This window comes from Drosophila pseudoobscura, chromosome 2, assembly GCF_009870125.1.
Source record: "Drosophila pseudoobscura strain MV-25-SWS-2005 chromosome 2, UCI_Dpse_MV25, whole genome shotgun sequence".
Lineage (NCBI taxonomy): Eukaryota > Metazoa > Arthropoda > Insecta > Diptera > Drosophilidae > Drosophila > Drosophila pseudoobscura.
Window position 1 is genome coordinate 13,367,541 of NC_046679.1, and position 24,480 is coordinate 13,392,020.

General features: G+C 47.0%; 2 protein-coding genes and 1 long non-coding RNA gene across 4 annotated transcripts; 1 reads left to right on the forward strand and 2 right to left on the reverse strand.

The window, feature by feature from the left end:
* Positions 1-69: 69 nt before the first annotated feature.
* On the forward strand, positions 70-1,771 carry LOC6897265 (uncharacterized). The gene is made up of 3 exons (XM_002137390.3): positions 70-242; positions 297-930; positions 988-1,771. The coding sequence occupies exons 1-3, from the start codon at positions 187-189 to the stop codon at positions 1,672-1,674; spliced, it is 1,377 nt and encodes a 458-aa protein (XP_002137426.2). The 5' UTR covers positions 70-186; the 3' UTR covers positions 1,675-1,771.
* Positions 1,772-1,862: 91 nt separating this feature from the next.
* On the reverse strand, positions 1,863-3,186 carry LOC26533660 (uncharacterized). The gene is made up of 3 exons (XR_004468823.1): positions 2,773-3,186; positions 2,112-2,686; positions 1,863-2,053 (listed from the first exon to the last, which is right to left on the reverse strand). It is a non-coding gene; the product is annotated as an uncharacterized lncRNA (long non-coding RNA).
* Positions 3,187-13,845: 10,659 nt separating this feature from the next.
* LOC4801586 (carboxypeptidase N subunit 2-like) lies at positions 13,846-16,068 on the reverse strand. 2 transcript variants are annotated; one of them, XM_015181839.2, is made up of 2 exons: positions 14,374-16,068; positions 13,846-14,292 (listed from the first exon to the last, which is right to left on the reverse strand). In XM_015181839.2, exons 1-2 carry the CDS (start codon positions 16,066-16,068, stop codon positions 14,275-14,277), a joined length of 1,713 nt encoding a protein of 570 aa, XP_015037325.2. In that variant the 3' UTR covers positions 13,846-14,274. The 2 variants fall into 2 exon arrangements, with proteins under 2 accessions (XP_015037325.2, XP_001358656.4); XM_001358619.4 differs by having other exon boundaries at positions 14,367-16,068.
* Between the last annotated feature and the right edge of the window lie 8,412 nt (positions 16,069-24,480).

Genomic DNA, 24,480 nt, shown 5'->3' on the forward strand with positions numbered 1-24,480 from the left:
GATGTCGTTGCGATGGGACACATCGATGTTTTGTAGTCGCCGATCTCCCATCTCTATAACGTTTTACCCATGCAATTTTGTTCAATAAATCATTCAAATCATTCAATCTCAAATTAAATATATAGAACACGTCTTGCTACTCTATTTTCAAAAGCCGGGATCATTTTTAAAGAATACAGTGAAAACATGTCACAGAATAAGCATGTAACGGACTGGGAAGTTAAACCACGCAGAGTTACCGCGTAAGTGCAAACTTTTGACCAGTTCTCGTTGTTAATCGTGCTTTTTCCTCGCAGCCTGGACCCTGGCAATACCAGAATCACAGAGCAGTTAGAAGCTTTCAAAAAACACACCGCCGAGGTGGAAAAGTCGAATGCAATTTGTAAAAAATTTATTCGACTAAAGAACAAAGATCGCTTGATGGAGGTGGCTATGAATCACATAGAAAGCAGTCGTTCTACCATTGTGAACGTGGATGGCGTGCGCTTCCTGTGCCACGATGTGGTTCTTTCGCTTTTTTCGAAACGTTTGATAGAGAAAATGCAAAAGGGATGTCTGTACTTCGAGACCCCAGAGCTGGCATCTCGTGCCTTCGATAAAATATACCGCTGGATGCATGGGGAGTCCGGTGTTTTGCAGAGCTTTGACCTTTCAGTTTTTAGAGCTGCTCGATTCCTGGCCATTCCCGAATTGCTCGAGCAGATGTGGAAGCTACTGGAGAAAAAGAATCTGATCGAATACGATGCATTCGAGATGCTCTGCAAGTCGCGCAAGGTGCATGAGATCGAGGAGCTGCATGGATTGTTGGTGAATCGCATTACCAAGTCGACGGTGATCATATTTTCCTCTCCTCAGTTCCTGCGGCTTAGTGAGATTCAAGTATCGCTTTTCCTGAAGTCGAATCGCTTGGCAGTCAACTCCGAAATGGAAGTGAGTCCCTCCCCCAGCTTAGAATCTGAATCTGTTCTGATTTGTATATCCAATTAGGTCTTTTATGCTGGGTTGTGCTGGCTGAAATACAAGTGGCCCAAGCGTCGTGGCAGCGTTGGCAAAGTCCTCAAGAGCGTCCGCTATGGGTTCATGCCCATACTCATGCTAAAGAAGTTCATGTTGACAGATCGCACGCTGATCGGTCCGTTCGGAGATATACTGGATCTGTTCATAAAGCTACCCGACTTCAAGAAGATCCTAGCGGATGCCATGTTCTACAGCAGCGTTTTGACAAAAACTTTAATGGAACCGGACTGTTTGAGCGACAGGCTTGCAATGACCCGAATGCAGCTTCTTCGCCCTCGCCGTTGGATGATCGATACGCGCTGCAAGTACCATCGCCCTGTATGCGCGACCATACCGAATATGTCCTTTGTGTCGTGGGATGAGTTTATAACCTACATGTTTTTGCTGCAAAATGAGAAAACCAATATCGACGACTGCATTCGCTGTGTGGATGAACCGGAGCATGGCGTCGGAGCTCTGTCGCTCGCAGAACTAGATCTCCATAGCACCAAATCTTCCCAGATTTCGCAATTGTCGAAGAACCCATCAACCACCACTTTGGCAAGCAGCATCATAGACTCTTTCGCTGCCACATCACTGCGTTCCAAGGGCACATCTGCATGGGAGGGCCTCCTGTCCTCCGCCGAGGATGACGAATTCTCCTCCTCTGATGAGTAGGATAATCGTCATATTACATTGAAGGGCCTTCTAAAGGCTTCCTCAATGCCACAACAATTTTAAAAATTTTGTTAGTAAACTAATATTTATATTGAAATGATTTTTTGTGCTCCGTGTGCTCCGCCGCTAGAAATTTTTATTTTATCAATGGCATGCCACTGATGATTATATAAAGCTTATTAATTTTGTTATTTCTTGAGCAAAATAATTGGTAGCTTTACTATAGAGAAGCATCGGCCTCTATCAGGGCCGCATTTCGCTGGACTCCAGCAGCTAGTCTATTACCAATCAATGGAAGTACGAGGTGTCGCCTTAGGAATGGCGCGCTTTAAGTTTTAGAGAAGAGGTATGCATGGAATGCATGGAAGCAAGGGGTTTTCTGTAGAGAGGCAACAGGAGATTACACGTGTCCAGAGGTATTCAATATGGTTGCTTACTTGTTCTTTCCATTGATGTCTATAACTTCTTCGGACTGTTGGTCAACGGCCAGCGCCGTGACTCCTTCCAGCTCCACACGCCTCGCTTTCATGGCATGCACGGGTTGCGAAGCTAAGGCAGCTGAATATGAGAGACGGCTTCACCTGGGCACGAATATTCTTGCCGGGCACCGGCAGCGGCACATTCGGGCAGTCTGTCGTAGCTGGGGGGGATGAAGGGCACGTCCTTGGCGACATTGGCGAGATTGGCCAGGTTAGCGCCGGCTCCACCGAAACCTGGCAAAACATTGACTGATTTAGGCTGGCTTTAAAACGATGGTGTTGCCGGTAGCCAGTATGGGTCCCAGTTTCAAGGCCAGTTTCAGCGATGGTCTGCTCTGTGGTCGCATTAATGGTTTAAAATGTTTTGCCCGATTTGCTCTTGTGCCACTTACTTGTTGATGAACAGTCCGTGTGGAGACCCTCCGGGGTGGTCTGGGGGCTGAGGCAGGGCGGAGTAGTGGGCCCCAACTGCGGCAAAGGGCGCCGCCGGTCTTTTTGGCTTTGCAACTGCAGACTCTGTGGCTCAACTTTAACTGTAAATGCAAAGAATGTGGAAAGCACGGAATAGCCGTGGAACAGCGGTTGTTTTTGGGGAGTGCCCTGTGACATCAGGTCTTACTGTCATTTGAAGCCACTGTAGGCAGACGCACAAGGCACTTTTACTCATACAACAGTAGCATAAACAAACGAGTACCGTTCCAATTGCTCAATTTCTTTATTCCGTTGAATAATGCTGCCTAACTAAAACATTTAGGTCTGCCCACATAATTTTATCCGATTAATGAATCAATTTTCTACCCGATTGACTAGTTTTAAGTACTCTCTTTTATTGTATAGTGTAGATAACAAGGTTTAAGCAAAAAAGATCAACAAAAAAACAGTGGCAACGTAAGTGAATATGGAATGTAACGTAAGGGAGTATGAAATGTCACGCCAACCGGAGCTTGGACACAGGTATACCCTATTTCGTCAATATATATGAAGAAACTGTTTTTCCAAGCTGTTTAAAAACGCAATTAATATAGAAATGATCTCAGATTTTTATGTTGTGGACATATTAATGCATATTATTAGGGTCTTGTAAATATATCTCGATCTCGATACCCATTCTTGGTTTCTGTAAGAAGACCAACAGCTTAAAAATATCGTTGATATACCTTTAAAACAGAAACTCACTAGTTTTGGCCTTTATTGGTGCATTAGATGACAAACATTCTCTCAGTTCTATAACATCCATTTCCCCAGGGTATGCAAAATGTTGCTCGATTTCACGGCACATGAGTCTGGCCCATACACATTGAATGTTGCCAGCAGCAAAACACGTAAGAAAACGTAAGTGAGTGTGGAATGTAAGGGACATTGTTGAGCGGAAAAAGGACATTGTGGCGAAGAAAAACCCCAGAGAAAATCCCAAAAAAGTCCCACCAAACTTGAGCGCCAAATAGAAATTGTTTGAATGTGAATCATCGATGTTTTTAGATTTCATTAGATTTACAATGGAACAATCTTCTAGGACATTTACACTATTATGAATATGTTTGAAAATCTGCCCCACAAATCTAATTGAGATGGCAGTGCTTCGATAAGTCGGGACAGATTATCGCTGGTGGTGCCAGTTCCTCGATAGCTTGATAATATACCGAAAAATACGGTGTTATTTACAAAATACCGTAAGTTGTTCGTTTTGGGCTTTCGTGACGTCAGTGTTGCCCCGAAAATGTGTAGCCGTTGGATATTTGAATTCTGCTCTTCAATTGGCGTTTGGGAATATTTTCCCCATCAACATTGCATGCTATCGCATTTATTGTTATACAAATAATTTTACGAGTGAGCTGCCGCGCTTTTTAATGATATTCATGAGTTTTATATTGGTATATTCTTGTACATGATAAAGGCGCGCAGTGCTTTTTTGGGGCCAGTCTTGTCCGAGCTGAGTGGGTGGGGATGTAGATGGTGCTGGTGCTGGGGTGTTTTGTGTGTGCGTTGCCGGCTGAGTTGTGGTCACGCGCGTCCATGGCTCGGCCCCAGAATATGGAGCAGAGCAGCGCAGCGTAGCTTTATGGCTGTTGTTGTGGCAAGTATTGCCTGTGGTGTCGTATGAAATGCGCTTGGAATTTACCAGACAGACCTTTGCCTTGTCGTCCACTCCTCCTACTTGGCCTGGTCGTCGTCGTCGTCCTCGTCCTCGTCCTGCGCCTGTGATAATCGCCCCGCTGGCTGCTTGACAGGCAAACAATGCTGTGAATTTGATTAAAATCAGCCTGCGTGTGCGTCTTCAGCTCAGGCTGCTCTTGTGGTTCCCTCTGCTTGAGTTTTGTCGTTATTGGAGCACACACACACACCACTCACATCTGGGGCAAGCTGAGCCTGGCTTATAGCCGCCTCGTTTGTAGCCGCAGTCCGCTGCAGGCGGTGCGTTCCACTAATTGCCAAACGCCAAAATTTGGCCAGGGAAATCGTTGGACATATTGAAAGTTCTCTTTCGTTTCCTCATATTTAATAGTGGTATTTCTGATGAGGTGATGAGCAACAATGTACTCGTAATTACCTACTGCATGTTCCACAAAAACACTTGCTGGAATGCCACTAATATCTTCTCTTGGCTGGCTTACAGTGAGAAAAGAGGAAAATGCATTTCTCCTCTGCGTTTCAGTGGCTGCTAATGAGCTCCAGCTGCCAGGGCGACACTTATAGTATATATGTATGGCACTTCTCATTCGTCTCCGCCACCACCTCGAGCTCTTCTTTCTCTTTCTCAGCTGGCTTCTTGTGAATTTGCAATGAGGCTAAAAGCTAATTAGTTGCCTGGATTTCCCAGCTTCCCTTTTCCTTCTCTCTCTCTCTCCCTCTCTCTCTGTTTGTGGCTTCCTTCCTCATGCTCCAACCAAGCGTTAATTTTTCCTCTGAATTGCACACAGGAGGCTCCTTAGGTGGAACGAGGGTATGGAGGAGTCGCCCCCACACACACACCCACACACCCACACACAGATACACACAGAATGCAGGATCATCCACACGGCGAAACGAAACGGATGTTCTCGCGCCACGTTGGCTCCGGTCCCGGTCCAGGTCCAGGTCTCCCTGCCAAGCTTTTTTTGTGGGGTTGCAGAGGGTGTGTGTGTGTGTGTGTGTGCTGAGGGGGCTGCAGAATGTTAATAAATCTTATTTTTATCATTTGGCTATAAATACTGAATTTTTAGCTCCGGCCATGCTCAATTTATGGCCATTATTTATGTCGGAAAAGCGAAAACCTCAAACATGCTGCCACACTTTTTGCTCTCCCTCGACCATTGCTGCTGCTGCTGGCCTGCATTGTGCATCCATTTTTATTTGTTGCTGTTTTGGCCAAAAGCAGCAAAGAAAGAAAGATACACGGGCAATATTATTGCAATTTTCCAGTTGCTCCGCCCACGCCAAATCCTCAGGGGAAAAGGAGATGCCAGGAAAACGAATGGCACAAAGAGAAATGAAATATGAAAAATTGCATTACACCTTAATAAACACCTCAGCTGGCGAACCACACCGGAGCGGATCGCTACAGAGCGGGGACTGGATGTGGGAGCCATCAGGCAGGATCAGAGCTAGAGGTATGACCATACATATCTCCCCAATCGGCGCTGGAGTTGGCGTTGGAGTCCGCGTCGGAGTCGGGAGGGAGAGCTGCTGCAGCTGTGTGTGCCCTGCAGTGGCCATAATGAAGATTGTCCGCGGCTTAAGTGGACGCACGTTGCTCGCCCGCTGGATGGATGCTGTACCACTGTGTATGGATGTGGATGGGGATCCAGTTGGAGATGGGCTTGGGCTTGGGCATGGGAATCGGGACTTGGGCATGGGCAGGCGGGGGCTCGACAGGTAACTTTACGATCGCGATCATTTAGGCGCTCATCTGGCATAAAATTGTTAGAAACGCCCCGTGTGTGTGCGCCTCTGGGTAGGATGCTCCTCTCTCGCTCCCTCTTGGCCATAACGTTTTTGCCATTAAATTAATAAATTAATGCGATCGTGCAACAGTCGATCATGTGGCCAGTTGCCAGCTACAGGTTCAGCTGCTCCCCGCTCCGCTTGTCAGAATTTCCAAAATCTCAATACAAAAACTTTATTCGTCTTTAATCAGAAATTTGTGGGCACTTCTTCAGCCTCAACCCAAACTTTGGACAGTGTTCTGTGATAGTAGTATCTTAAAATATGTAAAAGTTTCGAGAAATTGTAGTACCCTTGACTTCTCCAAAATATCCACGTCTTCATTCAATCAGTATCGACTGTCCATATCCATATCTCTGAAGCAGAAGAAACAGTCATATTCTACTCCACATAAGCAGCCTCTTATTGAATTGATCATCTTGTTTATTCTGGCTATACTTTCCGAACGATCTCCAGACACTGTGCTTGGGTCTGGAGTCGGAGTCGAAGTCGAAGTCTGGCCTGAAGAGCATTGCACACTCGTACTGGCAGTACACCGTTCGGTGCTGGTCGTGATCGGAAAAGTGGGTGTTGCTAAGTGTTTTGGGGCCTCTTGGATGCTGGTTGCTGGTTGCTGGAGGTTGCAGACGCAATGGCTGGTTGCTGGCCGCAACTTTCGAGCGGCAACAGAACCAGTCTGCCATTTTACAACCTCTCAACCCAACTTGCCTCCACTGCTCCCCCTGCATCATTAACGCGGGGCAACGACAACAACTGCAACTGCAAGGAGAGGAAATAATTGCACGGATGGCACTGGAGGCCGTTCCCTGGATGCGGCTCCACGGTGGATTGCCGCGCCACGCTCTGGCCGCATCGCTGTGTTGCTCTGTTAATTTTACAGCCATGTCTGATATTGCTAAATGGCTGTGAGTGGATTCGTTTAAGCACCAATTTTATTACCAACAAGCATCACGTTGCATCTGCATCAGCTCGCTTCTCTCTCTCTCTCCTTCTCTCTCTCTCTGGCCCAATGGGGCATGGCTCCAGTCTCTGGCTCCAGCTCCAACTCCAGCTCTGGCTCTGGCTCGGTTTGTGGCAGTTGCTGTTGCTCCTGCTGCTGCTGCTGCCGCTGCAAGTGGAGAGATCCAATCAGGTTGCGCCTTTTTGCTTCAGTTCCAAACAGAAACCACTACAACCTCCACTTGTGGCCATTATGAGCTGGCAGTTGTTATTTTTGTTGCTACGGTTTCTTCTGGCTGTTGCATATTTTGCATTTCCAAGGAGGCTGGGATAAGCAGAAATTATATGTACACGATATACACACATACAGCCATACAACGAAAAAAGAGAAGGAAAAACAACGCCCCTGCAGCTGCCATTAATCGTTAATCACTTTTACATTGCACTCAAATTATATATTTATTGCAGCCAAAAATAATTTGTAATTTTTATTGCAACTTTCAAAGGCCCTAAGCACATGGTTTCGAACTTTGAAGATAGTTCATATACAAATGGAAAGCAAGTATACGGAAGTTATTTCATATTCAAATTCACTCTTTGTGGTACTTTTTGAGAATAATTAAAATTTTCAAGCCTTTCTATTTGATATTCTACAGATGGGCATTTCCCGCAAAAAGTCCATCGAGGCCAACAAATTAAAAGTCAATAAAAGTAGATTTTTAAATACTTTTTCCCCTATATTTTTTTCTAAACATATTTTTAGCTAATTTAATTTTGATCTGAAAAAATTGTATAATAAGCAAAAGTTCACTTAACGGTATATTTTGGTATTTTTATGGTCAGGTTTTCCTTTATATTTATCTGGAAGATGATTGATTCTTGATAAAAAATGTTCCTTAAATACTCATACTCAACTATCTTAAAAAATCCCACTAAACTGGCTCAATATTGGTTAACATTTCTTAAGCCAAGAAATATCTGTTCCGTGCGGCATGTCCCATTCGACAAAGGATTAAATTAAATTTTAAATAAAAACGTAACATATCTGAGTATAATTATAACCATTTTAAAGGAATATCAATGCACAACATTTATCAGAAATTCGCATCAATATATTGTCTCAACTTTTGCTGAAATCTGAGTGGAGGAGTGGAGGAGTTAACAAAGTATGGGATGGAAATTATATTATATTTGAAGACTCTTATTTATAGTTTGAAGGTAGTAAAATCTCCAGAGTCTCTAGCAACCCATTAAAAATATTGTCCCACGGCTTTAAAACGCTCCAAATTAAATGAAATATAATCAGAAGAAATCGGAAACCCTTTGAAATGCCTCTACTGTTGAGGTTTTCCTTCGATTCGATTAACGCCAAAGTGTTAACGATATGATAAGAGATATTTACAATGTAAATGTGGGAAAATAGTGTTATGTAAAGTCGAGCTGATGCTACAAGTCCGATATGTCACCGGTGGGACTAGACACCAAAGATATATTTAGATATCATGAGTGCTAATGTGAAGTGACTTAATCGAGACTTGTCAATCTGCAGCTCGCATTACACTTGATTGGCTCACGTCGGTATTGGGATTGGGCCTGGGCCTGGGCTCGATGTCCGGTTTCTGATGATCCCGTTTATGTGTCGACTAACTGCTCCACTTATTCGGAATCGCGTTTGGGAAAGCAAATGAAAACTCATTGTTTGACGGTGCTCAGGTTACAGTTGCAGCGGGGGAGTCCCCCGGCCAAGTTCTCAATCCCATTACGAAGGACAATGGACCACCCGCCAGGGCTTTGTTTCTCCTGCGGAGGGGGAGGTTCTTTTTTTAAAGCCAGTCACGTGCCATCAACGACGACACTTCTGACATATCCGGCGGACCACACGCGCCGACGACAACCCCCTTCTGACCCTCTCCTTGAGCCCGGGCAAGGCTGCGGGCAAGTGTCAAGGCAGAGCCAGAGCCAGAGCCAGAGCAGAACAAAAAATTAGCGCATCACGTGCGTCTTCTGTGCCGCAATATCCTTTAACTGGCAGCGTTGTCCTTATCGTTATCACCATCACCATCGCTATCGATTTCGTTTAATATGTTAATCTGTGCCAGGTCAGTGGTATCCCTACTCACCCTCTGGCATCCCCCCACTGCTCTCTGTCAGCCTGTTCATTAGTGGCTCATAAAAGAGGTTTTCCACCAGAATTTTCCTCTGATAAGTATTGGTTGCTTCTTGACTTTTTTTTATTGAAGACCTATAAAAATCATTGGTCCTGGGTCCACTTAATGGGCGCCAACCAGAGAAACGAGGCAATCAAATAAAAATCAACGAAAAAGGCTTTAAACACCCATAAGACTAAGGGCACTTATCGGTGGAATATGGCGGTGGACAGAGCATTTATCTCAATGCGAGAAGGAACTAATTACTCCCCTGGAGTGGTTCTCTCCCGCCTACCCCCTACTTTCTCTCCCCCTCCCCATCGGCTTAATGCCTGCGTTAATTGCCGGGCGCTGAGATTTTTCACTGCTTACATTTTATTTTAATGACATTTCCCGGTAAAAACCCGTGAAAAGTTCTTCCCAATTGATCGAAATGACTTGACTTCGGGCCGTGGAACCGTTGACCTTTTTTTTAATGCTTCGCTTCGACTTCTCACAGTAGTGGAAAGTAGCGGGCCCTGGCTGATATCCTTGCAAGGGTTTATGATTCGAGGATTAAGGGTTGATGTTTTTTTGGTGGAGAGAAATTATGGAGCGAGCTGGGAATATGATAGAGATTTATGAAGTTATGATTGTCAAGGTTAAATGAATAATGAATGGGTAGTACTTTGGAATAGTTATTTCGATTTTCTCACCAACAGATTTCTTATTTGGGGAATAGATGCAAGATCTATTTATTTTGAACGATTCGGATGAAATGATCTTGTGCTAAAATTCCTTAACCATAAACCATTTTTGTGGCAACTGATATTTGAACATATCTCAGAAGATACTATTATATTGAAATTAGATTTAAATTTATGTGGCAATGTTCCCTAGGGGTCTCCATTTTCTGCCAAAAGAAGTAATGGGAAAGGAGTTATATATTTCAGAGGATATGTTCCTGTTGGGAAAATGTTTAGAGTCTTACTTTCAATTGATAATATTCATATTCATACATACATAAGTGAACTACATATTCGATAAGTGACCGATTTCCTACAAAAATGTGTGTCATCATCAGATTAAATCAGATCAGGTTACTATTCGCTTATGTGGGGTGACATCCACCTCCTTCTTTAGTTTTTTTATGCCTTGATTTCTCACACTGTCCCATCCACCCATCCATCCATCCATTGATTGCTCATTTATACTGTATTTTGTGCTGTCAAAGGAGGAAAATGCTTTTGGATGGGCATATTGTGGCAGTCACTGAGGCAATTTCCCATACGCACACGCCCGTCACAACGGCCACACCCACCACCCAACAGCCAGCACCCCAACAGAGCGGCACAGCAGCACAAGTTGCAGTTTCCACCACCCGTTGCAGCATCCATCGTGGGGCAGGAGGAGGAACACCGGCCAAGGCTAAGGCTAAGCGGATATTCATTACACGAACCGCACGCTGCCACGCGCCGCCGCTTTAGCACCCTCTTCGAGAACGGACCCAGTGGGCTGAGCGGATGAACGGATGGAATGGACATGAACGCGTCCTTGGACGGGCTTACACTTTACATATGTCACGGATATCCCCGTGGGAGGGTTTTGACTTCTGAGCGGAGTCAACCCGCTGATCCTGTTTGCTGTAAATAATGCGATTAACGGCATCACGCAGCCAGCTCCTGATCCTGTTCACCCGCTGCTCCTTGAGAATGGTGGGGGTTGTTAATGAGCCACTGAAGGAACTGCGCTCCCAGTTTCCCGGATTAGTGCTACAAATTTGCGCCTGAGCCTGGTGTGAAATATGAATGGAGAGGCCTCTGAGGGAGTACAGTGGAGTACGGGGTGGGGTAGGAATGAAAAATTATTGGTTTTGGTTTGGGTTTTGGGTTTGTCATTGTCTCTCCCCGAACCATTAAAGCGTCTTTAGTGCTTCACGACGTATGCCATTCACTGGCTTGGAAGTAATTTTTATTAACTTTGCCAAAAGTGCACAAAATAATCGCATTAATGTTGCTCTAGCCCCCCCGAACGCCAGCCCCTCTGTTGGCCACGTGTGAGCCAACTGACTAAAAGACTAACTGACTGACTGACTGACTGTCAGGTCGGGCCGTGTCATTGTCGTGTCTGCTCAAAGGTTGGGAAACGCCAGCGGGTCTGGCTCGTTTCCCTGCACCTTTGTCTTTGCCCAGCCGGGTGGGGCGTGTCTTGCAAAGCGCTTGGAAAATCTCATTTTCCAGGCAGGCAACCAACAGGCAGCTGGAGAACGTACCCGAAGCCGAAGCTCGAAAGCCAAGTGTGCGAAAATTTGATAAACGCCGACCCCCAAAAGGCGCATGATTTATGGATCGGCAATGCCAAAAAGGAAGAACCAACCCACAGCCATAGCCATAGCCATAGCCCAGGTCTAAGCCAGAACCAGACCCAGAACCAAAACCAAAACCGAGAGCGCTAAAGGGGTGTGGGTCTGGGTCTGGGTCTGGGTCTGGGCATCGTTTTCCCCGCATAAAGTGCTAAAAAAACGTTCAATAAAACGTTCACATATAAAAATTGACTAAATACAAAACATGACAGACGGCGTGCGAGTATTAATAATAATGCGTTCAGCCGACGGTACCGTCCGTTCTGGCCCCGTTGGAAGGGAACCCCCTTCGCTTTTGTTGCTGTTGTTGTGGTTTATAAAGTGCAAAAAACGTTGTACTCTTTTTCACATTCACATTCGATAAAAATCGCATGATCATAAATTTACACTTTGCACAGCCTCCGCGGCAACGCCCACCCCGAAAAAAAGTGGGAGAAATCGGAGTGCAACCCGCCCGAGTGGGGGAGTGATGCGGCGCGGGGCAGGACAGGGCGATATATACCATATACCAGACACTCGTACACACGCAACGGCAATACGAACCGGCGGCCTCTTCTGGGACGCGTGAACGATTGGTAAATTGTTGTGGTCAGACCTGGTCTTGGATTGGTTTGGCTTTGGCACGGTTTGGATTGCCTTCTCAGGGGTCCTTTGCGATATGCTCTGTGGCAATTGTAATCAGAAATGACCCAAAAACTGCTCAGGGATCAACTGGTTGATACTGTGTGGCATGATGGGAGATAGTATCCAAAGTTCTGCTCTGTCAACCCCCGGCCCACTCGCCTCGATTGCTCGCGCAGAGATGAGCCAAAAATCGGACGACGGGGAGGACCAAAGAATTTTTGTATATATTTGCTTGAATTACCGGATACTCCCAAACGATCAGTAATATAATCGATGAATATAGTGACTTTCGACTACTTTCCAGCAGCGGTGCCATATCCATTCCAATCCCAGCATACTCGATCCACTCCCTCTCCTCGTTACAGGGTAGGCTAGGGGGCACGAAAAACTGCATTTATTGCCTTTCGATTTTTTGTACAAATCGTTGAAATATTTTTCACAGAAAAGCCGCGTGCGCTTCACATTTCAAATGCGAATCCTGGGGCGGGGGTGGGCGTCCACACCGACACGCCCATTCAGCGCGCGGTGTGAAGTTATTTAATTGCCAAGCGTTTTGCGCGCGTTTTTAATCGCCAGGCAGAAACGCACTCAATCGATTATGTATCTCATCGCTGCGCCTCTCTTTTGCTCTGTCTCTGGCACACTCTGTAGGTTCCTCTCTCTCTTCCCACATCTGTGTGGGGCTTATCGCCTTGACCAAATCCTCTGCTGTCGCATAATTAATGAGCTGCACATCATTTGCATATTTCTAATTTAATCAAAATGATTTGATTCGCCTACCCAGCAGTGGCCAGCAACAAGAACAATGGGTAATCTATGGGCCAGGCCATAAAACGTCGCTGCTGCTGCCATTGTGTGTGATGCATGTGCATGTCCCTGCAACATTATAAATAAATCAAAATACAATTTCTCAGAAATTGCGATGCACTATCAAAATCTTCCGAGGACGGACCCCCAAACATAAACACGGGCTAAATTTCCACCCAAAACATGTTGATTGGCCTTCGGGTTGAGGGAGGCAGCGGTAGGGTAGGATGCGGGGGCGGGGGCGGGGCAAGTCGGGTGTACGTCTACGCAAATGCAAACGCCAAAATCGCCGGGCCCACGGGAGGAGCAGAGCCCAGAGAGAGCTACACATGCCATGAAGTGCCTGAAACGAAGGCGGAAAAATCGTTGTTCAGCTGGTTCCTGCGAGTATAACCCCTTTCCCCGTCCCCTTGCCATATAACCCACCTAACAAACTCTTAACTCGAGCCCAGCAGCAGGAGCTGCTCCTCTACTAGCCCAAGTCCACATGTCCTCCTGTGCATGCCGTGCAATTATTTTGAACTTAAATTCGTATTTTGTTCGAATCTTGTAAATGGATCTTGTTTGCCTGGTCCGGTCCGATCCGGTCCGGTCTGCTCCAGGTCTGGGCCTGGTTCTGGCAAGTGGAAGATGTTGTTCCAGTCCTCTTGTCGCTAAGATTTCATATGCAAAATATATACAAGCTCCAGAGCTATTAAGAAGGATGCACGTATGCGACTTGTGTTTACCCTGTAAAAGTATTCGAGGAGAAAAAGAAATTCCATGGCGCCAGCTTTAATAATAATACAATGTACAAATGTATATGCCTTGCTTAGAACACATTATCTCAAAGGTGGCGGAAATGATTGCTAGATTGATTAATTGAAAGTCAGCTAATCTTTTTTTGAGCACAGATAATGTTATACTCGTTGTATTCCATCTTGATAAATCGCTTTGAGGTGCACGAACTTTATTCAGTATATACATATAAATAGATTAGATTCCTCTTAGTTCTATGTACAGCCAAATTATGTATGTATAATCCAATAGTCTACGAGAAGGAGAGGTCTATGGGGACGTTTACAAAACTGTTTCCCATGATGTGAATAAGGGATTACTTTCGTTGGCTGTACAGCTGACAGCTAAACTCCTTCCAACCGCCGTAAGTACAGGGTAGCATCCAAGACCAGCAAACTAGTTAGTCAGCAGCAACGACTTTCAGAGTGCAACACGCTAGCCGGCCAAAGAGAGAAAACACTAGCGCTAAATTGACATCAAATTGACGTTTATTTGGCCAGAGGAACAGGACAGAAACAGCGGCAGGGCAACATGTGGCATGCTGCACAGCTCCGATCCTCGCCAACTATTCACTCGAGCTTTGCTGATTGAAGAAACGGACGGTAGAAAGGAGAAATGAGCATACTAAAAGCCGTACCACCAACTGTATTTGCTTGCCTCATACTTCAGAGTCCTGCTCGTTGAGGCGCCCCACGCCGCTGGCGGTACGTTCGGGGCTGCGCCACCTTCGGTATCGCCTGAAGCAGCCCTCCTCCTCCAGGATGCGGTAGAGATGCAGCAGGAGAATGAGCATCACCACCACCAGGGTGACCATGGCCAAGATATCGCGGAGCGTCCAATACGGATGAATACCTGCCACTCCGGCGTGGTCCCGGTTTTGGGCGAGGACCTGGCCCGTGACCGTGGGCCAGTCGACGTCGAGCTGGGTGTTGTTGAACGGAGCAGTGTGCTGTCCTCTCGGCGGCAGATATACACCCCGATCAGTCATGTAGGTGGCCATTTTGCGGAAGAAGATCGTGCCAAACTCGTTGTCGTTCAGACCCAGCTCCTTGAGTCCTTCGTGCTGTCTGTGTAGGAGCTCGTAGTCCAAATCGTTCAGCCGGTTGCCCTCGAGGTACAAGCTCTCCAGATTCAGCAGTCCCGCGAAGCTCTCGACTTGCACGGCCAGCATGTGATTGTGGGACAGGTCCAGGTGGTTCAGCCGAGGGGAGAGCAGCGGCGAGGCCACGGGCAGTCGGCCCACCTGATTGTAGGCCAGATTCAGGTACCGAAGACTGGGTAGGAGATAGAGCTCGTTGGCGTCTTCAGTGCCGCCGGGCTGGGGCAGGGCCTCGATGAGGTTCTTCGACAGATCCAGGCTATCCAGATTCCACATGCCCCGGAGCAGAGTGTCGGTATCGTTGCCATCCAGAAGATTGCCATGTAGGTTCAGATGGAGGACGGAGCTCTTATCGCCAATGCTGAGATGCGTCAGCTCGTTGTTGTCCGCCAAGAGTCTGATAACGCTGCCTTCAATGACAAGACTGGTCACTCCGCTCGCCTCCAAGAACACCGTGTGGGCACTATGCAGATGCAGCTCCGACAACTGTCCGCAGTGACTCAGATCGAGCAGTCGCAGGTCGGCGAGGTGTCCCAGAGTCTGGGGTGTGAGCACAGTCAGCCGATTACCATTGAGCATCAGCGTCCGCAGCTTCGAGTTCTGCCCAAAGATGGTGCCCGGCAGGCTCTCGATCTCATTGCCACTGAGGTCCAGGTGGAGCAGCTCCACGAGCGGATCGAAGGTACCCTCCAATAGCTGTCCGATCCCATTGGCCTGCAGCCCGAGCAGCCGCAGGCGAGCGAGTCCCTTGAAGGCCCTCACATGCACCGTGTGAATGGTGTTGTGGCCCAGCTCCAGTATCTCCAGGCGGGGAACCGTGCCGAACTGCTCGTCGCGCAGCACCCACAGATTGGTGCGCTGCATCTGCAGGGCACTGAGATTGCTCACCGGTTTCAGGATTTCCTTGCTGATGTAGTAGAGGCTGCAGTTGCGGATGACCAGGCTGCTGAGATTGGGAGTGAGATTCAGCATCTGAAAGGGCACCGAGTATCGGCTGCAGTAGCTCAGGTGTAGCTCCTTCAGCTTTAGAGCCCGATCGGCCGAGAAGGCCACGGACAGATTCTCGAGGCTGCAGTAGGAATCCGGGCAGGTGGCGGTTAGGTTAGCGTATCCGGAGGGGTAGTTTATGGAGATGGTCTCCCCCGTTGCTGGACTGAGGAGCACCAGTAGGAGACACAGGCACAGATGTAGATGCATGTCCCGTCCGATTCTGAAAGACTCGCTTTGTGCACTGAAGTCGAGCATCTGTTCTGACTGCATCTGCGGCTTATCTGCCGAAGGGAGAGGGCGAGAAGTGGGCAGAGCGGAAAGCCGTTTCAGTACTGATAATAACAAAGCGTGTGCTTGAATGGCCCCAGGGAAGCTTTTCTGTGCTGATAACAGCGCATAGCTACAAAGTAGAGCTTCCTCAACATGTGGCCGACGATAAGTCAATGTCAGACTCAATATTGCGATCAGCAACATGATTCTAGGCTGGACCCTAGGCTCAATCAACAGTTGGTCCAACAGTCTTTCAATATTTGTTTAACAAAAGTCCTTAAGGGTGGAAACAGCAAGGAGCCACAGAAAGATGACTTCCATGTACATATTTTCCATATTTTCAACGTTTTGTCAATATTTTGACACTGATAATGACCAGAGTAAAAGGTCATTTGGGTCTCCTTTCCACCTAAAGTTTTCTCTCCTTCGTGCAAATATATCAAATGCCTGGAACTTCTTTGCTTATCAGAGACAACCTTCCAACAAGTTCCACATAAAAAGGATTTCCTTGGCAGAGAGGGAGAGAGCGAGAGAGAGATCCTTTAATTCCCTGCATAATTTCAAATCAGACAAGCGTTAAAAACATTTCATTATAACGCTACACAATCGGAATATTTAATGATTTAATCGCCCGGCCAAATCAGGCACAACAACCAGAACGAGCCGAGGCAAACACCTAAGCAGAAGGATGAGTGCCTGCCCCGTGGTTGGAGCTGGAGCTGGAGCTGGTGCAGGCCCAGGGAATGGGTCTGAGGCCGAGAAGGAGTCGCTGCAGTCTCGATAAACTGCTTCAAATTCACAGATTTTAAATTTAAAATCGTTGCAGCAGCGGCAGCATCACTACAGAACATGTAAAGGTCTCTCTCAAGATCTCCCATACCATTCTCCACTCCATTCCCAAGCTGGCTGGCTGGATGGCTGGCTTTCTGGATGTCTGGAGCAACGTAGCTTCGATATAATGGCGCGAGTTTCATGTTTACAAAAAAGATTATGCAGTCCCAGCCACAACCACAACCACAGCCACAACGGACAGCAAACGTGCAGAGGTTGCCGAGAGCTGAACCTGAAGATGGAACCTGAAAACTGAAACTGGAGTTCTAATTAAACAATTCGTAGAATTTCGCGTTAATTGCGAGAAAACGACTTGAACGTGCTCAACGGATTGGCTGGGTTGAGGGGGATGGATACTCGTAGCTATCCCCACCTCTCCCCCTCTCAGACAGTTGACACGTTCTGGGGGATTTCTTTTTATGTTTTTGTTGGCAGTGAGAAAGCTCTGCACTTTGCCTAGATCTGGTCTCATTATGGTGGCTGCGACAGCCCGCATCAGTTGATGAGGATGAGCTCTATTATTAACATAACACCACACACAATCGCACACCCTCCCAGACACGCCCCATCGCCCCAGCACAGCACTGCGACTGGGACTGGGGACTAGGGACTTGGACAGCTACATGTGTGGAGGATCGCAAACAGAGAGAAAACTCAATTCAAATTATCGCCAAACAAGATCGACAGATGTTCAACTAAAGCAACAACAAACCAAAATGAAAGAACGAAGATGTAGAGGTAGAGCCAGAGCCAGAGTCAGAGCCACAGCCAAAGCGATGGAGAGGTCAATGAGGTGCACCGACCGATCGGCCCCAGATCGATCTTCCTCCGTTCACTGACCAAAACTCCAAGTCCAAGTCCCAGTCGAAGCGAAAGCCAAAGCTAAAGCAGTCGCACGTCTCGCTGAGCAAATAACGCCCCAAAAAAGAATAACACAAGACAGAACTACTCGCAAACCCTTTAATCTAAACCACTTTGGGCAATGGCAGAATGAAGATCGCCCCGATCCGATCATCGACAGCAACGCCACGCATATTTCGCATAGCCCAGGCACACCTTTCCACCAAAGTCCGCCGAAAATGCCAAAGAAGGGATAACCTCAGAGCATGCTCGCTCGGACAACAAAAGCATAGGAAAGTGAGGCCAAGGCACTCAAAAATATGTTTTTGGTTGGTTCTTGCCAGGGTATGTTTGGGTATTGTTGAGGAGATCCGGAGCCACGGGACAGGGCAGGGACAGGGCACAGACAGGGAACCCTAACGCAGCGCTACCGTCATCATCAGCACTCCATTCTTCTGGTCGATCATCCTCACTCGTCATCATGCTCGTCATCATGTCCACATCCACATCCACAGCCAGGCACGGCACGGCACTCACAGGGTTTCAGGCTTATCAGGGCCGATTAATCTGCCATCGCTGTTGCTGATAACGCCAGCAAATGGACGACCCTTTGCCTCTCTTACTCTCTGCGGGAAGAGAGAGAGCTTGAACCGAGCCTGGATCCTCTTCAACCACAACCACAACCACAACCGCAACCGCATCCGCATTATTGTTAGCCCAGTGCGCAGTGGCAGCCAACACTCATGTTTAAATTATGATGGCTTCTAACTTGCGCCCCATCCACAGCCCTCGTCGCCGTCAAAATCCAATGTGGGCATATGGGTTACCTCTCCATCTCCATCTCTCTCTCACTCTGTATATCTCTCTGTCTCTTTCCGTTGTGTGGTGATCGTGTCAGAAGTCATGCTGCTGCTGACATTCCTGACGACCCATTGACAAATGCGCTGATTGAAGACCCATTCTTAAAGCGATTGGTTCAGAGAACAAATGCCAGAGCGCCAGAAAAGAAATACATCGAATTTTAAAGGGTATGCTTGAGAAATAAGTGTTTAAGATCGAATGGGTAGATAGAAAGATGTATATAAGTACGTATCTAGGTAGAAAGAAAATAAAACTAAATTTTTGAATATGAAATATTCGCTCAGCTCTCCTTAAAGGCAAAAGGCTATTTCAATTAGTTCTGCCAGCGATTGCTTGCGGGAAATCAAATGAAATATATTCTTGATTTGATAGCTAGAAAAATATAGCAATAAAATATATGCAATAAATGCATATCTAGATATAATAATGGTATATAATTCAATCCCCAGATGAGAGGCAAACAATTAAAATCAGAAATCATACGATAAGCCATCAGAGCAAACAATAGTTTTGTAAATACTCGCAAATTATCTCATAATCCTATCGGCATCAACATCTTTAACATCGTGTTCATCGTGGCGTATGCGTAACGTGCGCACTGTCCCCGGCAGCTGCGGATCTGCACACAATCGAAAAGATTTGACCGAGCTTCCTTTTTTATTTAAACACAATCGCTGATGCATAATTAATTAAAAGGTTTTTTTGCTGTTGTTGTGGCTTTTGCTGGCTGACTTCTTTTGACAACACGCCCCAAAAAACGGTGACCGTTTGTTTGGTTGGTTGGCTGGCAGGGATGGGTCGGTCCCTGGTTCGGGTTCGGACTCTCTTATCTTGTAAATTGAATTATGAAATCGTCAACTTGAAACTGAACTGAATGCAGCAGTAAGCTAACTGAGAGCTGCTCCTTTCTGTCCATAGACTGGAAAATCAGTTAAGAGAGCATGACGACGACGACAACGACAGAAGCAGCAGCAGCAGCAGCTACAGCCACAGAAGAGACGGGTAGCAGCTGCCCAATGACCAATTCCCTGCCCTCTCTCTATCTGTATCTCACTCTGACTCTCACTCTGTCTCTATCTGTCTCCCTCCTTCTGTGTGTGAGTGAGTGAGCAAACAAAACGAGCATTTAACATAATCATATCATATCGTCGTAGGCATCACATCGCTGCCGAGCAGAAACCACTTAAGTTGGTCCGGGCCCGGGCTGGGGCTGGGGCTCAGGACCGCAGGATGTGCCCTGGACTGCCATTTGCATATGTCTTCCTCTCCTCTCCAGCGCAGCCCAGCCCAGCCCCCCTGCCATAGCCATTCAGAGGCTTGTTTGTTCGGCTGCACGAATGAGCAGCATTTAGGAGCTATCTCTCTTTCATTGCTATATTTGCTTGTGGCCTGCTTTTGATTTTGCCCAACAGTCGAGCTTCCCAGCGATGGTGGGCGCCGAGAGCCAGACTCCTCGACCACAACTATGCATCCCTTGTCAAAACATCATCGGGAGAATAAAAAAGTAAAAAAGTAAATCTGAAAACGCTTTCGTCCGCCCTAATCAGAGGCACAGCATCAACGGCCTGCTTGGGTTTTGGTAATTGAGAATATAATTACACGAATTACGACGCAGTCGCCGTGCTTATCTGCCAGTTAGCATCGGCTTTCATCTCCGTGGCCCTGCCGTTGACAGGGCCAAGTGCGTCCGAATCTTTTGTTTGGGCCCGCAAGGCGCTTCCATGGCATTCGGATTGGAGCATGTGTCCGCTTTCACAGCGCCGGGCAATTGACAAACGCAACAAGACACACACACACACACACAGGGAGACAGAGACAGACCCTTCTACAGATGCCCAACAATTGTCACTTCCCAAAGCAATTACGCTACAATTTAAGCGTGTAAACAAAAAATTACAAAGTTGTTAGGCCAAAATGGCAACAGTTCTGCAAGTCATCATCAGCTAACAAAAAGCCAACAGAGAAAGAGGAGTAGGGTCAACAGCGATGGAGGTGGTGAGCAGAGAAATTTTACAATTACGTCTGGAATAATGTGCATTTGGACAGTGAAGATTCCACATGAAGGATGATTCTATTCGAATATGTTTCAACAACAGTTGGTATTCCATCGATACAGTGACATTGACAGGGCCCACTGTCTCTCCCTCCATCACTCCAGCTCACCTAACCAGCCAGAAATAATTGCTACATGGTTTGCTGGTGCCAGAAACCCCCTCCGCCCCCTTGCAACCACATGCAGTGGGACACACATCATCAAACATTTTATTGGTCAATTGGGAAACAGTTTGAGTGAGGCCTTGCACCCAAAAAAAAAACACAACACCTAGTTCTAACCCCCTGTACCCCTGCGGCTGTTGCTGCACAAGTGTTACCTTTCCAATAAATATTTGTTTACGCACAAATAGACTTGTAGAGCGCGTTAGAAATTCATTTGGACGGGGCCCAAGGCAGGTGAAGCGAAGCGGAGACGCAGGATTGTCAGCTGCACTGCAAGAAATTATTTGGTACTAAAGAAAATAAATTAAAGACCGATTTGTGAGCTGTAGGAGAATCGACCCTTGGCTCTTGGGTACATATTCTTGCAACTGGAAGAAAGAGGAAAATACTTGAATATCTGAAACTTGTTCTACTACAAGATTCCATAGTCGATGCATTTTTCTCTCACTGTAAGCCCTAAAGTGTGCTCATGTGTGTGTGTGTGTTTATCTAATGCCTTATCTAATTTAGATAATCAACGATTCTTGTATTTGCCTTCATCGCTCGCCTGCTCTGCCACCGGCCATTCATTGGACTTGTTTGTCTTGGCTGCGGACACAAAATAATAACCAAAAAGGAAACAAACCCACAAACGAGCGACAAAATGTTTGCTTAATTTATCGCAGTAGCATCGCTCGGGCCTGTTTCAAAATTCAATTTAATTGGAAGCAGCCCCCAGTACGGAGTCGAACAGTGAGCGGGAAGAGAGCAATCTAGCGGATGGACCTGGACCTGGACCCCTATGCCTATTCATAATTTGGCATCGGTTTCTGTGGTTCGGTTCTCGTTTCCCACATCCAACTTCCCACTTCCTGCTTCTGGTTGTATTTCAGTTTCTTTGGATCTTATCGCAGCATTTGGATCGCTTGTTCGCACCTATTCAAATGATCAGGCAGAATCAGCAGCATCAGGAGCAGAAGCAGCTGATTGACCTAATCTCACCACAGCCAAGTCTCTTTCTTTTGCACAGCACAAAAAAACGTGGAAACAAAAAGTGGAGTTTAGGTTATCAACCTGGGTTTTGTGGCCACCATCGGTCCATCACGTGTCTAATTTCGCGCTGCCCAAATAGTCCTCTGGAGGGAGTCCATTGTTGGCTGGACTGGCTCTTGTGGCTCTGCTTTTCTCTCCTCCAGTTGTTGCCGGGTTATCTTGATGCTGGCGCGCAAAAATGTTTACAATTTTGCTGCTCACTTCTTTTTTTTGTGTGGTTCTGGTGGCTCACAATGCCAGCGAAATTAAAAATGTTTCCAGTGGTTGGCCTGGCATGGCATGGCATGGTTGGGTCGGGACTGGCTCTGCTTGGTTTGGCTTGGACTGGTCTGGTCTGGTCTGGGCTTCATTTTTCATGTTGGTCACTCAATTGTGCCCGAGACACATGCCAAAGGATGGGTCCAACAGTCGCAGCCTTGGCACTGTGGTGGCAGGGCGATGAAATAGAAATGTGTTTCAGTTGCAAGCTGCTGATTTTCTAACAAATGATGGAAGAACTATCCAAACAATAGTACAATCAAATGACAATAAAGGAGGTTGCCTCTGGTAGAGGTAGAGCCTCTGTTTTCTTAGAGTCTCCCAGTTGTCATCCAATTTTATCCCATCCAAACCTCGACTGCACCACTGTGCCATCAGTCAGCAATCAGTGTTTTGTGTCAAATAACAAATAAATATCACGCATGGCCAAAAGCGGCAATCAAAGTCCATCAACTACTGGCAACGGGCCCTGGCAGATGCCAAGGCAGCGATAAGCAAACCAATGCCAGGGCCAGTCCGTGCCACACATCCTTTTGGCATCGCGACGAGTCGCCCAACGTTTCGATCCACTGATCGATAAAGTGCCGGGCATTGTTCCCCAGCCTCAATCAGGGCTAGTTTGAATGCGTTTTTGGGAGCCTCGGAGCCTGTCCTCGGACAGCAGTCAGGTCTATCATAGGCCATGCCCGTGCCTGGGCCCACAGCGCAGTCATAATTATTTCATTATGGCCCATTTGTTTCATCAGCCCCATTGGCCACAAGTTCTGCTAACTGTTTGGCTGATGATTTGGGTCTGTGACTCTGCGACGACTGTGTCTGTCTGGTGGGTCTGTCTCTGGGCCCGGACCTTATCGATTGGACGCCATCTTAATTGTTTGTTGTTAAACACGCAGCTTGCCTGGCCACAGATTTTCGATCCCCATTCCGATTTCAATCCAATACGGAATTCGGTTTCAGATTTAGGGGGTCTCCGTACCCGTACCCGTACCCGTGCCCGTCCTCGTCCCCGTCCCCTCTCCACGCATAGATTTTTCTGCTTATTGATTTTTCATTCGAATTTCGTCGTCGTCAGCCATTTGATTTATTGTTGTCCACTTAATTTGTTAGAGATGCTGTCCAGATATTCCCGCTGTCCCCTGGCCCTACTAATTCGCTGTAGATCGTCGCTCGGATGCCGTCTTTATGGGCCTCTCATTTATCGCTTCGCTGAGAAGATTTCGTAAAGAGTTTCGAAGCTGGAACTGAACTAGTTTGCCTAAAACAGCTTAAACAGTGTTAAATGCTCGGGTGGGGCCGGCAAAATGATGTCTAGTGGCTAATTTGCATAAATTGTTTGGTGGTAGTCTGATATTTAATGCTCTGAGAAATGTTAAAGGTAAACAGATTTGGGGATCCCTTAGGGAAACCTTCTAGTCCCAGATCGAGCTCGATTCTGGATAATTTCAACTCTTTTCCCATTGTCCCAGTGGGTTTAATTTGCTAAATCCCATTATCAGTCCTTTTTCCTGCCCAGGAGGAACCAGCATTTGAATGCAGCAATTAGAGACTGTGGCCAAACAGTGGCTGGTCGAATGGTCGAATGGACGTCCAGGTGTGTGGTCACAATAGATGGCCACACGAATGCCCTTGCCCTTAGCTCGTCCCCCTCACTCTAGAGAGTCCTCGTTCCCGTCCCCGTCTCCGTCCCCCCTGCCCGCGTCAGACAATGGCAATTGTGGCCGGCTGAGAATGTTGTCATATGTCGCCTCCGTCGCTGTCGTCGCACGTCGGTGTATTTCATGTAAACAAATAACAAATTAAATGAAAATTTAAATAAAAGAGAAGCCAGCAGCAGAAATAACGATTTATGTGGCGGTGGCAGGATAAACCCAAAAAAAATAAACCCATACCAGACCCTCCGATAGACGCCAGAGTCAGAGCCAGGGGCAGAGTCAGGGGCCGGGGCCCTCGTTGTTTTGTGGTTGATGTAGGCGAAACCCCGCTGATCGAATCAAATGAACTGAACACACACAGGCAGACAGACAGGACACATACCCACCCGTACAGGGGGCAAGGAAGGCAGGGACGGCTAAAAGGACAATCAGAAGGCTGCAAGGATTTCCTCGATATATCCCAGCCAAGAGGGTTGTCCTGCCTTCGCGTAGGGCTCTTCCTGGCAAGGCGGGTGGCACTCCTGGCCTGTAATTGGGGTTTGTATTGAGTTATTATTTATTGCCCATCCCCAGGACCCAGGAGCCAGACACAGACTGAGACTGAGACAGAGGCCGAGACCTGAGTCAAAATAGAGAAATTATCGGCAACAACTTTGCGTGTTGAATTGATTGATTTGCTTTCGTTCGGCCCAAAGCCAAATTGTACTCTCCCTCTTTGTCT

Coding starts and splice junctions, on each gene's coding strand:
- LOC6897265 (XM_002137390.3), top strand. CDS start 187: ATGTCACAGAATAAGCATGTAACGGACTGGGAAGTTAAACCACGCAGA. Junction 243..296: donor AAACCACGCAGAGTTACCGC/GTAAGTGCAAAC, acceptor TTTTCCTCGCAG/CCTGGACCCTGGCAATACCA. Junction 931..987: donor CAGTCAACTCCGAAATGGAA/GTGAGTCCCTCC, acceptor ATATCCAATTAG/GTCTTTTATGCTGGGTTGTG.
- LOC4801586 (XM_015181839.2), bottom strand. CDS start 16,068: ATGCAGTCAGAACAGATGCTCGACTTCAGTGCACAAAGCGAGTCTTTC.